The sequence below is a fragment of the Vespa crabro genome, chromosome 5 (assembly GCF_910589235.1).
Source record: "Vespa crabro chromosome 5, iyVesCrab1.2, whole genome shotgun sequence".
Taxonomy (NCBI): Eukaryota; Metazoa; Arthropoda; class Insecta; order Hymenoptera; family Vespidae; genus Vespa; species Vespa crabro.
The window spans coordinates 7,690,768-7,705,925 of NC_060959.1; the positions used below are offsets into that span (position 1 = coordinate 7,690,768).

The 15,158-nt window shown below is 31.9% G+C and overlaps 2 protein-coding genes across 4 annotated transcripts; both read right to left on the minus strand.

The window, feature by feature from the left end:
• Positions 1-77: 77 nt before the first annotated feature.
• Positions 78-12,376, minus strand: LOC124424415. 3 transcript variants are annotated; one of them, XM_046963440.1, is made up of 12 exons: positions 11,944-12,376; positions 11,319-11,455; positions 10,737-11,003; positions 10,431-10,651; positions 10,259-10,373; positions 9,748-10,047; positions 8,983-9,609; positions 8,415-8,861; positions 8,204-8,278; positions 7,858-7,982; positions 4,025-7,765; positions 78-3,531 (listed from the first exon to the last, which is right to left on the minus strand). In XM_046963440.1, exons 2-12 carry the CDS (start codon positions 11,443-11,445, stop codon positions 2,656-2,658), a joined length of 6,921 nt encoding a protein of 2,306 aa, XP_046819396.1. In that variant the 5' UTR covers positions 11,446-11,455; positions 11,944-12,376; the 3' UTR covers positions 78-2,655. The 3 variants fall into 3 exon arrangements, with proteins under 3 accessions (XP_046819396.1, XP_046819397.1, XP_046819398.1); XM_046963441.1 differs by lacking the exon at positions 11,944-12,376 and adding an exon at positions 11,713-11,882; XM_046963442.1 differs by lacking the exon at positions 8,204-8,278.
• Positions 12,377-12,525: 149 nt separating this feature from the next.
• Positions 12,526-15,053, minus strand: LOC124424418 (methionine--tRNA ligase, mitochondrial). The gene is made up of 6 exons (XM_046963444.1): positions 14,493-15,053; positions 14,147-14,421; positions 13,818-14,049; positions 13,512-13,747; positions 13,184-13,418; positions 12,526-13,097 (listed from the first exon to the last, which is right to left on the minus strand). The coding sequence occupies exons 1-6, from the start codon at positions 14,626-14,628 to the stop codon at positions 12,532-12,534; spliced, it is 1,680 nt and encodes a 559-aa protein (XP_046819400.1). The 5' UTR covers positions 14,629-15,053; the 3' UTR covers positions 12,526-12,531.
• Positions 15,054-15,158: the final 105 nt, after the last annotated feature.

Here is a 15,158-nt window from a genome sequence, read left to right on the forward strand (position 1 = left end):
AAGAATCGTTTTATTATATTTAGAATAAAAATTGTTATGGGTACAATTGATTGGTTCATGCGATCTCATCTGTGATATTACTTGTGATAATACATTATGGTTTATTTTGCTGTATCATCCAAGGATATACAAAAGTAGATATTAAAATGACTACTTTCTAAAAAGTGTACACTGAACATATTGCATATTAAAAGTCATATTTCTGAGAATGTATGCAAATTAACTCGATTATAATGCACTAGATGCATGGGTACTTTCACATATGTAGTTATTTGCTAAATAGCTTAATAGTATAATATGATATATTGTGTATAATGATAATACACTAGAACCCAAAAACTATGCTATGATGTATGCGAACAAGTATTTTTATGCCGTACTTAACCAAATTAATAGAACGTTAATTTAAAACATATGTAGCTATATCATTGAATTGCATCAGAAAGATTTATAAACATAAATTATCTAATATGTTGTTGTTGCTGTTATAATAAAATAAAATACAAGAAAAAAAAAGAAAAAAAAGGAAAAAAAAAAGAAAAAAAAGGAAAAAAAAAAAGAAAAAGTAAATATTTTCAATGCATATGAATTCTGTGCACTGTTATGTATGCATGTATGTTTGTATGTATATAGAACAAGTAAAAATATTGAAATTCAACTATTTTTCATAGTACCATTCAAATAGAACAATTACACAAACTTTGGTGATATCGGTTTAAATGTTATAAATGTATACCTTTCCATATTATGGAAATTTTTACGTGGGATATAACATAATACGCTTGGAAGTTTTATATATTACCAGTAATTTGTGTGATGGCTAGGAAGACCAAACACAATGTCAAATCTTTTACGTGATTATAAAGAAAATAATTCTTTTTTTGACTTCTTATGAAAAGAAATTTCACATATGAAACTATTCTACATTTACAAGATATATCAATAAAATCTGGCAAAGAAATATATATCGTATGCCCTATATATCAATTATCACTTATAATATACAACCAATTTTAATGAATTTGAATAAAATGAAACATTGCATAACTTATATACATTGATATTGTTTAACGTGATTTAGATAACCTGGCATTATTTTTTTCCCCAGGTAACTTTTAACAAAATATATTACACAACTTTCAATTCAGCTATATACATAGATAAGCATCATTTTCAAGCGGTATAATAATCATTAAGTCTGCTTATACGCTTATTCATCTCTTTTTCACTTTGGTATTTACATCAGTTATGCTTGGATACTGTCCAAAAAAAAATTTGTAGAATTTTATATTATCTGTTCATATATGCACATATCTTTTAAAATAAAGTCATAAAAGAAGATAAGTATTGTTAATTATACTGCTTGTATAGATTTGATAATTTTAATATTAAAGAATATATAATTATATTTCTGTACAGATATGTGCTTAATGACAAATTCAGCTGTCCTTTTAATACTTTTGGACAACAGTGTTTTCAAACCAATATGTAATTAAAAATGTAAAAAACGCAAAGAATAGCGAGTCAAATTTTTGTTGACTCAAATTCTGACTTACGATGTTCTCTAAAAATCTTATTGTAAAAACATTGATTTGCAAAATATAGGAGGTGATAGAAATGATGACAAATTTAGGAAAGGGAATGGTTCCTTGTAAAAAAAAAAAAAAGAAAAAAGAAAAAAATAAAACAAATATTCAAATAATAAATTTTCTTAATATAAATCTTTATTTTGGAGAGAAATGGCTTTGTTTTAGAACATGCATGCACTTCAATTCAAACTAATACCATATATAGATAATAATAATGCATTGACATCTACATTTCTGATATTCTTCTTAAATAATTATATAACAAAACAAAAGGATACACCTCTTAAATTTTACAATTGAGTTGAGTTATGTATGTTCTAAGTTTTCAAAGTCATTTTTCCCGAAAATTAAGAGATCTTTACATTTACATCAAAAAAGTTTTATCGTATATTTTCAAGCTATTTTTTTTCACAAGGAACCAGCAATATTATCATCCAATTCCTGTTTTCACTACAGCTACTTCCAATTCTTGGAGAAGAAAATCTTCTACTGTAGTATGGTTTATAATATTTCAAAATTTGATGAAATATTATGAATAGAATAATTACAGAAAATGTAAATATCATTCGTACTATTCTCTAAACAATCTTTTATATCTACATCGTGGATACAGAAGAAAATATCTTTTTTAAAATCATACTTCAATTCTAGAGTGATAATTAAAAATATATTGAATAATACATTGCATTCCAAATTGTCTCCAATTTTGCAAAAGTTTTTTTATACTTGAGATTTAAATCTTTTTTAATATTTCAAATGGCATGTAGAAATACGATTATTATCTAAAAATTAAGAGTTAATTAGTATAGTTACATCTTATGATGTAATAGAGAATCATTTCAAGGTCCTTTGTTTTCATTAACCATACTAAGAGAGAATTTTCTTCTTTTAACACATAATTTTCATTCATACTAAAAATTCTCTTCTCATCCCTTCTACATTCTCAATAACAGCATTCAAACTCTTAAGTTTGTCTTATCGCTGTAACCTATGACATAACTATATTTTATATGATGCAACGCCCTCCTTTTGTACTTTCATAGTACAAAGTAATTTCTGAATAATTTTATTCCGATGGTCCTTGACCCCATCTCGACTTTGTCCTTGGAGTTTTAACTGCAGGAGATGAACTATCATCTTCGCATACTTTTCGTTTTACACTTAACACAATACCACTTTTATGAGCGTACTTCGATCGCGGCATCATTTTTGACATGCTGTCCATTGTCGGTGGTGTTGAAGGAAATGCAGGAAAATCTTCATCTTCAAGACCCGGTGGTTTTGGTTGTTCAGGTGCGAAGGTCTTCTTAAATGAGGTTTCCACATGAGCAATGGGAGGTGACAACATAGGCTGATGAAGCGTAGGAGACGCCGTCAAATTACCACATTGCGTAGACGGAACAGGAGATGTTTGCGTTATTAGATTTGTTCCAGAAGGCGTTATAGGTGATATAGGCACATTGGGTACATTAGATACTGCCGATGCTGCTGCGACAGCGGCTAATTCCTCTTCAGCTTTTCTTATCAGATCTAAATCGCTGAGTGAACTCAGTGTACTTTTGCTTTCTTTCGAAAGAGCAGTCTGTGGAACAGCATCCGTGAAAGGTGCCTTTTCGGAATTTCCTTTGCCTAAATTTGGTCCTTTGGCTTGAGAAGGTGAAGAGTATTTTTCTGAATTTTGATAAACCGTAGAATTAACGGTAGTCAAAAATGTAGCACTAGGCTTAGATGGTAGATAAGGATCCACTTTTGAGGATTCTTGTCGTTTAACGTTCGCAAGTATCTCTTGTAAATTTGGCGGTATTGTTATATCCGAAACTTTATCGAGAATTGGTTGGGCAAATTTCGAAATTCCTGGAGGTGGTGGCGTAAACGAACGTGTATCGGATGGGCTATAAGCTTCTTCGGAATCCTTTGTATTAGGAGGATCTAATCCCAAACCCTGAAAATAAAGGAAAATCGTTATATTTGATAAATATTATAAAAAATCAGAAATTTATAACGTACGTACAAATAAAGCCATTGATATCAAGCTACATAGACTATATAAGAAAGATTAAAGTGTCTTTTGTTTAACGAAATTAAAAATAATTCTTTTATATCACGTTAAATAAATGATATGCATTTACATATACACATTATACTATTATATAACAAAAATAAAAGCTAATATTTCTGTATCAATTATTTTTTTGTAAGAATACACATTGATATATGATGACGATTGCATAACACATTTTATTCTGTACATTATAATTTAATGAAATAATTGAAAAAAAAAGAAAAAGAAAAAAAAAAAAGAAAAAAAAATCTACGCAGCTTGAGGATAGGAATAGGATGCCATGAATAGATGCAAACAGTTTATTTACAATGGGGTAATAGGAGAAACAGTAACAATTGCATTTAAAAAAAAATATAATTATCAGTGCTCTCACCGGCAGAGTAGGTGTCGCGTCATTGAGAAACGAAGAGCTAATGTTTTGTATTTGTTGTTTTTGTTCTTCTATTTGTCTATTTAATTCATCCATCTTTCTCTGTAATTCTGTAGAATTTTTTGCCGATGATAATACATCTGTAGTATCGTGTATAACCGTTTGTGTATTCGTAACATCTTCATCCATTTCACCTGGACTGTAAGGTTCATCGCCATCGTCATCTAGCGTTTTAAGTGGTGACGGGATTAAATCAATCTTCGAAGATAATTCCGGTACAATTTTACATATTGCAGCACTATCTATTACTGATTTTGACATCCCAATATGTGCCTTATTTAAAGTTTCTAAAGTCATTTGCGTTACTGCTTGTTTATCTTTCATGGTATCGGTTGCACTTGCTTTATATCCCATAGGAGAGGCTGGTGGTGTAGTGGAAGAAGTTTTATCTTTCGAAGTACCCACTAATGGTGGCGTATAACTACGATCGGGATCTTTTTTCTGTATTTTTGCTGCAACTACCGGAGGTATAGTGGTCAAACGTTTCTTTCTATTGCGTACTATAATACCAAGAAGCAAATGCGGTCTATTTTCTTCAAAACCAGGACCGGTGAGAGGTAATAAAACTCGCGGTATTGTGCTTTGGTTTGAAAAGGGCATTATATAAAAATCTTTTATATTTTTGGAAACATTACCAACGACGCCTAATCGACTTCTACTATTTAAATAACTGTATAAAGTTATATAAGGAATCTTTTCCTCGTCGTTCGCTGCCGTTAACCTTATAACAAGAATTTCTTTAGATCCAGTCTTCTTCATCTTCGAAATGTAATCCCATACAGTTTCATGACTTATTCTACCAACAACATCTACTGTATCTGGAAGATCGTTCATTAGATCCCTGGCATGACCACTCACTTCTTGGGCCGTGATAAAAAACTTAGCAACATCCACCATGTTAACAAATCCTCGCCAGACTGTTTGCCATGATGTTTTCGAAATATCCTTTTCTATCTCCGGATCGGTATATCTTTCGGGTTCTTCATTAATGTCCGGTGTTTTGATCGTAACTGTAGAACTCGGTTCTCTATCAGATACATCAGAATCATTACCATCTATGGTATTTGTCGTAGCTTCATCTTCTATATGCCTCCACAAACGATCCTCTATCGGTTTATCGGCTATGGGTGGTGTAGGCTCTTTCTTCTTTTCTATTTCTTTCTTACGTCCTTGTTCTTTCTTATCCCCATTCTTTCCTTCCTTCAACGATTCATTACGATTCCGCACTTTCGTCCAACCACCTTTATGCTTTTCTTTCTCATTTTGATATTTTTCCTTTTCCCTCTCTCTATCCTTAATCTTTTCTCTATCTTTATTTCTTTGTTTATCCTTGTCCTTCTCGCGTTCCTTATCTTTCTCTCGTCTACTCTCCTTACTTTTAGCCTTTCTATCCCTACTTCGTTCTCTCGCCTTACTATAATCCCTATCTCGTTTGTGACGATGTCTGCTTCTACTTGTACTCCTTTCTCGTCCTTCCTTATCCCTTAATCTTCCACCATCTCTGGTACCTTCCCGTTCTTTATCCTTTTTTCTACCCTCCTCGCCATTCTTCGATCTTTTCATTTCGGACGTCAATTTTATTCTCTCTCCGTCTTCTCTTTCCTTACTCGTATCGATAGAACTAATACTGTCGCCACTGTTCAAAGCAGTCACTATATCTTGCACCGGTGTTTTTGGATCCACTAAACCAATACCACCATCATTTTCTATAATCTGTTCGCCTTTATGTGTTTTTACCACTATAGACTTTGCTTGTGCCATTAAATCTAATTCATTTTTCTTGATCATCTCTAATTGATGTTTAGTCTCTTTTTCTCGCCACTCGGCTAATTCTTGACTGGCCATTTCGTCTGGGCTTAATCTTACAACCGCGTCCGGAGCTAATGATTTATCAGCAATTTTTCTAAATAATGTTAAATTCTTTGTATCTTTTATATTGAATACAAGACTCCTGTATTTAGCTTTATACTTTGCCCCTGTATCTTTGAAATATTTGTACATTTCTATTTCTATATTAAAAGCTAAATCAGCGATTTCATCGTCGGATAGCTTTAAATCTTCCGTTTCTTTTATACGACTTGACAAAAGCTCCGTCAATGTTTTTCGAATGTTCAATCGTATTGGTTCAGTTTCAGGCTTCTTAACAATTGGTACTTTAACCTGTTGTTTCGGTTGGGGCGTTAGCACCTTTACTTCTTGTTTCTTATTCTGTGCTTGTTTCTGTGTAGTCGTTCCTTGTGCTTTTGCTTGAGGCGATGATGCGGGTCTTATAGTCGTTTGTTTTAAAATCAAATTGCCCTTACTCGTAGTATCAAGAAAAGTTTGTTTCAGTTGATGCGGTTTATTGTGCAATGTACTTGTTTGTGGTTGTTGTGCACCAGCAATCGTCGTAATTTTTTTACTACTAGCTATTAAAATCGTTTGTTTAGAACCTGGTATATTGGTATAAACCATTTTTGGTATTGCTTGTGCTTTAGCAGCTAATAATTGTGGAGATTTTCCAGGTTTGTTTAATCGTTGTGCAGGTAAAACCGTAACCGTTTTCCCTCCTATTTCTACTTGGCTAAGACTATCCGCTCGTACAGCCTCGAAGGTTGGATTTTCTTTCAACCATGTCTTTAAATTCGATCTTTTAGGTGCTTCCGTACCTGTAAGGAGTCTTCCAGTTCTTCTTTCAAAAACAATTACTCTGGCATCCGCCTTTGCTTTGGCTATTCCCAAAGGCGATTGTTTCAATGTCTTTGAATTGGAACTCGTTGCCACAGGTTTGTCCTTAGTTAATGTTTCTTGGGCATGTGCAAGGATGCACGCATCCGAACAATAAATACTAGAATTCCTAGCTTCTTTTTTGCATACTACGCATTGAGTGGTACCTGAAATTCGTACAATATTATGATCGTGAGACGATGCAGAAGATAACGGTGCATCTTTTGTTGGGGAAAGAGAATGTTGGGATGTTTCTTCCTCCATCAAGGATGAAGAATCCTCCATAAACGAATTTTGCCGTTGTCTCTCTCTTCCTGACATTAACTGCGTATTTATTTTCACTTTATTGTCATCTGCCTTTTTCTTTAAACAATTAGGACAAACCCATTCTATACCTTTCTCTTCCATTTGTTGTCCCATTGCTTTACTGACGTGTACGCATTTTCCATGGAACCAATCTTCGCAAACATCGCAACATATCATAAAACGATTATTATGGGGTCGCTTACAAATACACCACAATCTATCAGGGTCGTCTTCTGAATCTGAATTTTCCTCTTCTTCGTCATCCTCATCATCATCGTCTTCATTTTGCTCACTTATATTCAATCTTAGATCTTCTTTACGTTCTAAATGACTTTGAACGGTTGGTGATTCATATTTTTCAGGTTTCTTGATAGGTTCTGGAGTCCTTTGCACAACAATTTCTGATTTTGCTTGTAATCGTTTGCTCCTTGTTGCTGGAGCCTCTATTGGTGGTAAAGTTATTACACGTCCGCCACGAACTATTTGTATAGGTTCTTTATCATCTCTAATATTTTTTTTCGTTACTTCAGGTATAATATTTGTTGATATTTGTGCCCCTGTATCTAGTGATTTAGTTGTTAATTCCTGATTAATTGTTGTTTCCCGTGAAGAAACATGTGTAGGAGTTGATGTTAATGACGTAGATGGTACAGATTGATCTACCAAAGGAGCCTAAAAAGGAAAACCGTTAAATGAATATCACGTTATTAATATTAAAACTCTGTGAAGATAATAAATATATAAAAAAAAAAAAACCAGCATACATGATCTCCTAAATCAACTCCAAGTTCTTCTTGTAATAATAATGCTTCTGCTAGTAACTCCTCATCATGTTTATTGGCTTCCATTTCTAATGTAGCTAAAAGATGTTCTTCCCCTTCTATGCCACCTTTAATAATTAAATATATTATAAATAATTTTGTAACATAGACATGATGTGTATTATATACATTGTATACATTATTATAAACTTCTTATAAAATAATTCTATTAAAACTCTTGACAATATTAAAAATTATGTTTCCTGTCGAATATCATAAATATTATTTTACACTTGTTTGTGTAACTTTATGAAAAGAATTTCATTGATGGCATGATAACGAAACTTACTATGTTTAGTGATAATATGATTTGACACAGTAGGTAGTGCCATGGCTTGATCAATCATTTGTGATGAGGTAGTAACTAAGAAAATATAATATTTTTAAATAAATATAAATATTATTCGAGAGACGAAACTAAAAATGTACAAAATAAAATGAGAAAAAGGAGATTGTATTTCCTAACTGAAGAATAAGAATTTTCTTGGTGTTACACGTACTTAAGGATGGTTGTAATTCCTCATCTGGGTCTGCCTTTGAATCTGTTTTTTGAGTTTCGTTTTCTCCTTTCAATACATTTTCCGTCACATTTTCAATACTTGAATGACGTTCGACTTGAGATACGTCTTCTTCTAACGTATTTGTTACCAAAGTTTTCGTTGTATATTCTGAATCTGAACTTTGTGTTATGTTTGAAGTCGTAGTGGTAACATTTGTTGAACTTATTATTTGTGTCCCTTGAGCAGACGATTTAGCAATTCCACAGGCAATAGTTGAACTTGGCATAGTGGCAATTAAAGAAGATACCGTATTGTCGGCATTTTTTGGATCATTGTTTGAACCGACACGACGAATAATGTCAGGTGCAGAAAATAATGCCGGGCCTAAAGTATCTGCCACAAATCCTGGAGATTTCTTATGTTCTTTACGCGAATGTTTCTTCATGTCTAAAAGATGCATGAAATTTATTTTAATTATTAATATACATATATAATATACTAGATATATTTAAATATCTGAAAATAAAATAATATACAAATATAATAAACTACCAAATATGATACTAACTGTCTGCGTTTTTAATTTCTACAATTTTTGCATTATCACTTTCTGTTTTAGCAATAATATCTATCACTTTTTCAGATTTTCTTCTTTCTCTTTTTATTTCAGAAGGTTTCACTTTTACTGCCATGACAGATGTAATAGGTTTGCCTTGTTGTTGTAATCCTTGATATTGTTGTATTGGAGATGTTTGTAATAATGTTCCCTTTTCTTGGGCAGGTGGTGTACTCGACACAACTGGCTTTGGTGCGATCGGTACATGCATTAATTTTCCATCTTTCGTTGATATAAATTTCGTCTGTACTTGATTCAAAAATTTGCCTTTTGGAAGAATCATTGGTTTTTTTACATCTATGTTCTTGAGTTCATTAGTTTTCATCACAACTTGTTTTTGTACAAGAGTTAATTTTTGATTATTTCTTCCTTGACCTGGCTTTGTTAAAATCATATCACCTTTGATCATATTGCTATTAATTAGATTTGCTTTCACTTGATTTGTTGTTTGTAGGGGTTTCTCTATATTGATTGCAGTTTCACTTGTAGTGAGTGACGCCTGTGTATGTTGCGTTTCATCTCTTTTTCTAACACCAAATGTTTTGAATTGTCTTCTACCTCTGACAGAACCGTGTGCTCCTGATAAGATTAAATATTTAGTAATCTTTTTTAATAAATTGACACTATCAATAATTATTAAATATTATCAATGTTTTTTTAATCACTAAATTCATTATTATTTATTGTATATAGATTTTTAAAAATTATCATGCTTACCCATTTTATCCTCCTTATCAGGAGTTTTCATTGCACTGACAGCAGCAGCCATTTCCATATCTAAACGACGCACTTGTTCTATATCCATATGTTTATTTGAGTTTCTTCTTCGTCCACCTGTCATGTAGCCACCCCTAGTGGTAAGACCTTTTCGTCCACCTCTGGCTCTAACTCCTCCTCTCCTTGGACCTCGTGGACCAAAATCAGAATCATTGTCTGATGGAGGTTCTGATTCAGAAGACTCCGAAGGTGAGGCACTACCTTCTTCCTCTTCTTCTTCGTCATGAGATAATCGATGTGCTATATAAGAAACATTTTTATTATACTAGGTAAAATTATGATAGTGTATAATAGGTAAAATATTATATAAGGAATATCAGTAGTAAAAATTTATTTATTAGGAATATGATTAAATCAGTATGACAATATAATCTCCAATATGAGAATTTATTAACAGTAATAAATAGCATGCTTAGATTTTTACAGACTCTTTTTTGTAAATTAATTTCACCTTTAGACATCGAGTGTCCTGCTGATTTAGATACCCCAGGTGAATTCCCAGCTGATCGAAGAGTAGAAGTGGTAGGAGTAAGTGGATTTTTGCGAGGACGACCAACTGGCTTCCCCTAAAATAATATATCGTAAAAATAAAAATAACTACACTTCAAGAAATTGTCACTTACAGTTTTAGTAGTTGATTTCACTTTCTCTATTTCATTGGGTGGTGATGACATTGTTGACACTGTCGACGGAGAAGAAGGATGTGTATATTGTATATCACTGGAAGATGGATAATTTGTCAATGAATCTTTTGGTTTAGAATCAGGTAACTTATTCGTATAGCAATGATCCAGTTCTACACTATATTTTATTGACTTTTGCTGTTCTTCTATGGACAACATATCTAAAAAATGCAATAATTAAATAATTTGTTAATAAAATAATCATATTGTTAATTTACATCCCATTAAATTATAGCATCAACAAACCAAGCATTGCAGTAACATTTTCGCCCAAGATTTGTTTCGCTTCCTCACTTTGAAGAGCAGTTTCCAATCTTTCCAATTGTTCAGGATCCATTTCCATAAAAGGATCAACCAGTCCAGTTGCATCTGTACTTGTTGCATTACCTATTGGCGTAATGCTTGAAGATGTAAAAGTTGGTGGATCTACTGTCAATGTTATATCGCCATTGTTAGCACCTGGTTCACTTTGTCCCAATCTTACTACACTAACATTTGCATTTGATTGGTTCACTGAAAATATATATAGAATATTTATCAATAAATATATAATGTGTCTTTAATGTGATAATTGATTTGATTTTCAAGGAACTTTATATTACCAAATTGTATAAGAAGAATATATAGTTCAATCTATGTATTAATACAAATGTAAAGTGTCAATGAAAATCTAAACAAAGTTAATAAAAATTAATTATTTAGTTAGTATATATTAATATTAACATATTTGGTGAATATTATAAAAAGAAGTAAGAGCCATTAATGAATAATAAACAGGCTAAAACAAAGTAATGTTTAAACTGTTTACATATTTGAACAATTACTTACTTATTAAATTTTGTAGTGTTTCTTGATCTACTGATATTGTGCCATCATCATTAACTACAATAATCAATGTGTCATCCTGTTTCTGAGTTTCTTTTTCTTGCGGCTCGACGATATAAGAGCTAGACATGTTTTCAGTTCTGAAGAACGAAAAAAAATTATCAAGAATACTATAGAATTAAGATAATTAAATGCGAATTTAAATATCCGCCCGTTTATCGTTACGACAATAAGGTTATGTTTAACATCTATAGATGTAGAATTGATTAGAAATGATAATGTCTACATTGGTACGACAGACACGACTTCCACAAGTATAAATTATTTCACTTCTATTATAGTTTCATCTTAATACGTAAAATGAAAGTAAATAGTGCGATAGTAAAGAAGTACATACATAAAATCATAAAGTGATAAAATGAATCTTGGAATCTGTCGTTCCCTCAAAATCTACGATACTTTTCACGCAACACATAAGCTTATCGCGATAACCCAATTATAATCCACCGTTCGTTTTTTCCCAAACCAAATAAATAATACCGCCAACGACAAACGGGCAGCCATTTTGTTTAATCCATCATACACAGCGCCGTACGAAAGTATCGGTTGCGCGTTACAGCTCACTTACCATCCGCGTATTCCCATTCACGGAATTAATTGAAACTTTAGTCTTTCTTCGAAGAGTTGCTTCCCGACGAATTTGTCACGAGAGCACTCCACTTCGTCGATAAACCGCGCTTTTTTTAGCGAGACATCCTGCCCGACGATCTACCTCAACTATGCGCATACAGACGCTGCGCGCTTCGCGTTGCGCAACGAGACGAACGAAACGAACAAGCTTTGCGCGGGTAGAGACGCAAGATGCATGAATACGAAGATAGGCCGTTCCTTTCCTTTGTCAGAAAGAGAAGAAGATATACGTGAACTTACGTTCTGCCCTCTATACGTATGCGCCACCTATCATCGTATCTTTTATAATATGCCAAACAATATTTTCTGTACACAAAATTTTATATCCCGTATCGTTATAATTAGATAATATCGATTTAATTGTCTTTCAAATATTACTGTAATATAAAAGTGAAATACTATTCTATATACACAGATATGACTTTTTTTTTCTCAATTAACGTCCCATCGCTATAAATTAGATAGATATAAATTAAGGTCAATGGGATATATTGCCACAGTAAATACATCACCATACGTATCAAATTTATGAAACTTTTATTCGTTTAAATAATATCATACCATTCCGATCGAAATTCCTTTCGTTCGGTAAACTTTTCTCCCGATATTGTGAGGCTGTGTCATACCAAGTGCGTTTTTCTTTTGGTATTAACAAAAAATCAAGAATATTATTAGCTAATCTTGGAATAATAGGAGACAATACCAAAGTGGATATTCTTACGCTCTCTAATGCGACAGAAATAACAGCCTTGAGCTCCATAAGAGAATCTTGGTTATCTAATTTTTTGCTTAGTAACCATGGCTTATGATATTCTATCATTTGATTTACCATACGTAATGCAGCCATGGTTACATCTACTACATTATGTAGATTATACTCTTCATAATGGGATCGTGTATTATCACCCAAGCATTCTGTGATCTTTATGGTTTGTATAGCTATATCTGATTTTAAAACATAAGCAAACTCCATTGGATTAGGTACTTCTCCCCATGGATTAATAATTTTTCCTGTACACCGGCTAATCAAATTACCTAATGTATCAGCAAGTTCAGCATTTATTGTTCTTAGGATTTTATTGTCACTATAATCTATTAAAATAGAAAAGTTTATTTTTTTTTTCTTTTATTTTTTATTATAGATTAGAATGACATATTGATTCAAATTATAAACTTACTTGCATCGCTATAAGGCACAGCTTCTCTTAAGATGAAATATCTTAAACCCTCTTCTGTAAAATTATTAGCTGCTTCAAAAGGTGAAATAACATTACCCTTTGATTTAGACATTTTTCTATCATCAACCGTCCAATGTCCATGACACAGTAATGTTTGAGGAGGTTCAAGTCCTGCAGCTATTAAAAATGCTGGCCAGTATATACCATGAAATTTTAATATATCTTTACCAATAATCTAAATTTCATATTAATATAATTAATATTAAAAATATATATATATATTTTTTTTTCTTATTAAGTTTTACAAGATACGTCATATGTAGCATACCTGCAAACTTGGTGGCCAAAATTGCTTGTATGTATCATTTGGATAACCCAATACAGTTAAATAATTTATTAATGCTTCTAACCAAACATATACGGATTGATTTTTGTTTTGAGGCGTTGGAATACTCCAAGGAACTCTACTTGTAGGTCTTGATATACTTAAGTCATGCAAATCTATATCTTCTTCTATCCACTTACTTAAAATCTTATGATATTTTGCAGGTTGTACGGTAGTTTCTATATAATAAAAGAATACTTTTCAATATAAAATTATAATTTTCATAATTTCTTGTATGTAATTTCATACTCCTTTTTATCCAATATTTCAATTCATCTTGTAGAGTACTTAATCTGAATTTGTAATTGTCTTCTTCTGTCCACTCTACAGGGTGACCAGATTCTTTAGAGACTTTAATTGTTTTACCAGATGCATCTGTTATTTCATCTAATTCTATATCAGTAAGAAATGCTTCATCCGATGTACAATACCATCCCGAATATTTTCCTAAATAAATATATCCTCTTGTATCCAAAACATTCTAAAAATGTATGTATGTATGTTTGTAACGAGATTAACATTACTTATATAATAATTTGTCTTTCTTTATGAGATTTATATCAAAGAAATATAACAACCCAAAAATGATGCACTGCCTCGAGATGACGTTGTTCTGTGGTACGAATAAATGCAGAATAATTCACAGAAAATTTATCGCACATTTCCTTGAATTGTTTTGAAATTTTTGTACAATAATCTGATGTTGGAATCTTAGCTAAATTTGCAGCAGTTTCTACTTTATTACCATGCTCATCTGTACCAGTGCTTAAAAATGTGGAATGACCGAGCATGGATCTGTATCTTGTTATACAATCTGCTAAAGTTGCACTATACAAATGTCCAATATGTGGAGCTGACATAAATATAAAAGATGTAAATAAAGACATTATACAAAATTATTGGACAACATAATATTTTATGTACCTGCATTAACATAAAATATTGGCGTACTAATATAAACATTTTTAGGTATATCACTTGTGTAATGCCTTTGTAAAATTCTGTTTCGTGACACTTGTAATTCTATCGGTAAAAATCGAGCTATTCCTAATGACTTCATGATTTCATAATTTTTTATACGATAAAAATATTTTTAATCGATATAAAAATGAAAATATCTCATGATGAATAACCTCTGAGAGAACTAGACACAATTTTCTCTCTTAACATGATCATATATGTGCGCACGCAGATTTAAGGTACCGAATGAAGAATTTTAACCAAGATGATAAAAAGAGAAGACAAAAAAAAAAAAAGAAAAATGGAAAGATTCAAGAACTATCTTAAAATGATCTGTTTTCGTATCAATTAAAATAGAATCGGAAGTATGCCAGGTGACGTTCGAAAATAATTCTTCATTCTGATATAACGATAATCGCATAAAAATTATTTATAAATTACAAAAATTACGATAGAGTTAAAAAATAATGAATTATTCCGGATAAATCATTTTGATCAAGATTAAGGAGAAATGTCATTTGGCTCTTATTAATTTTCCTTTCTTGTTGAAAGTAGGGAAATTAAAGAGAGTATGGGAAAGCTTGAAAAAACATCAATGTTTTGTAGACGTATGTATATTGGTTGATGGTA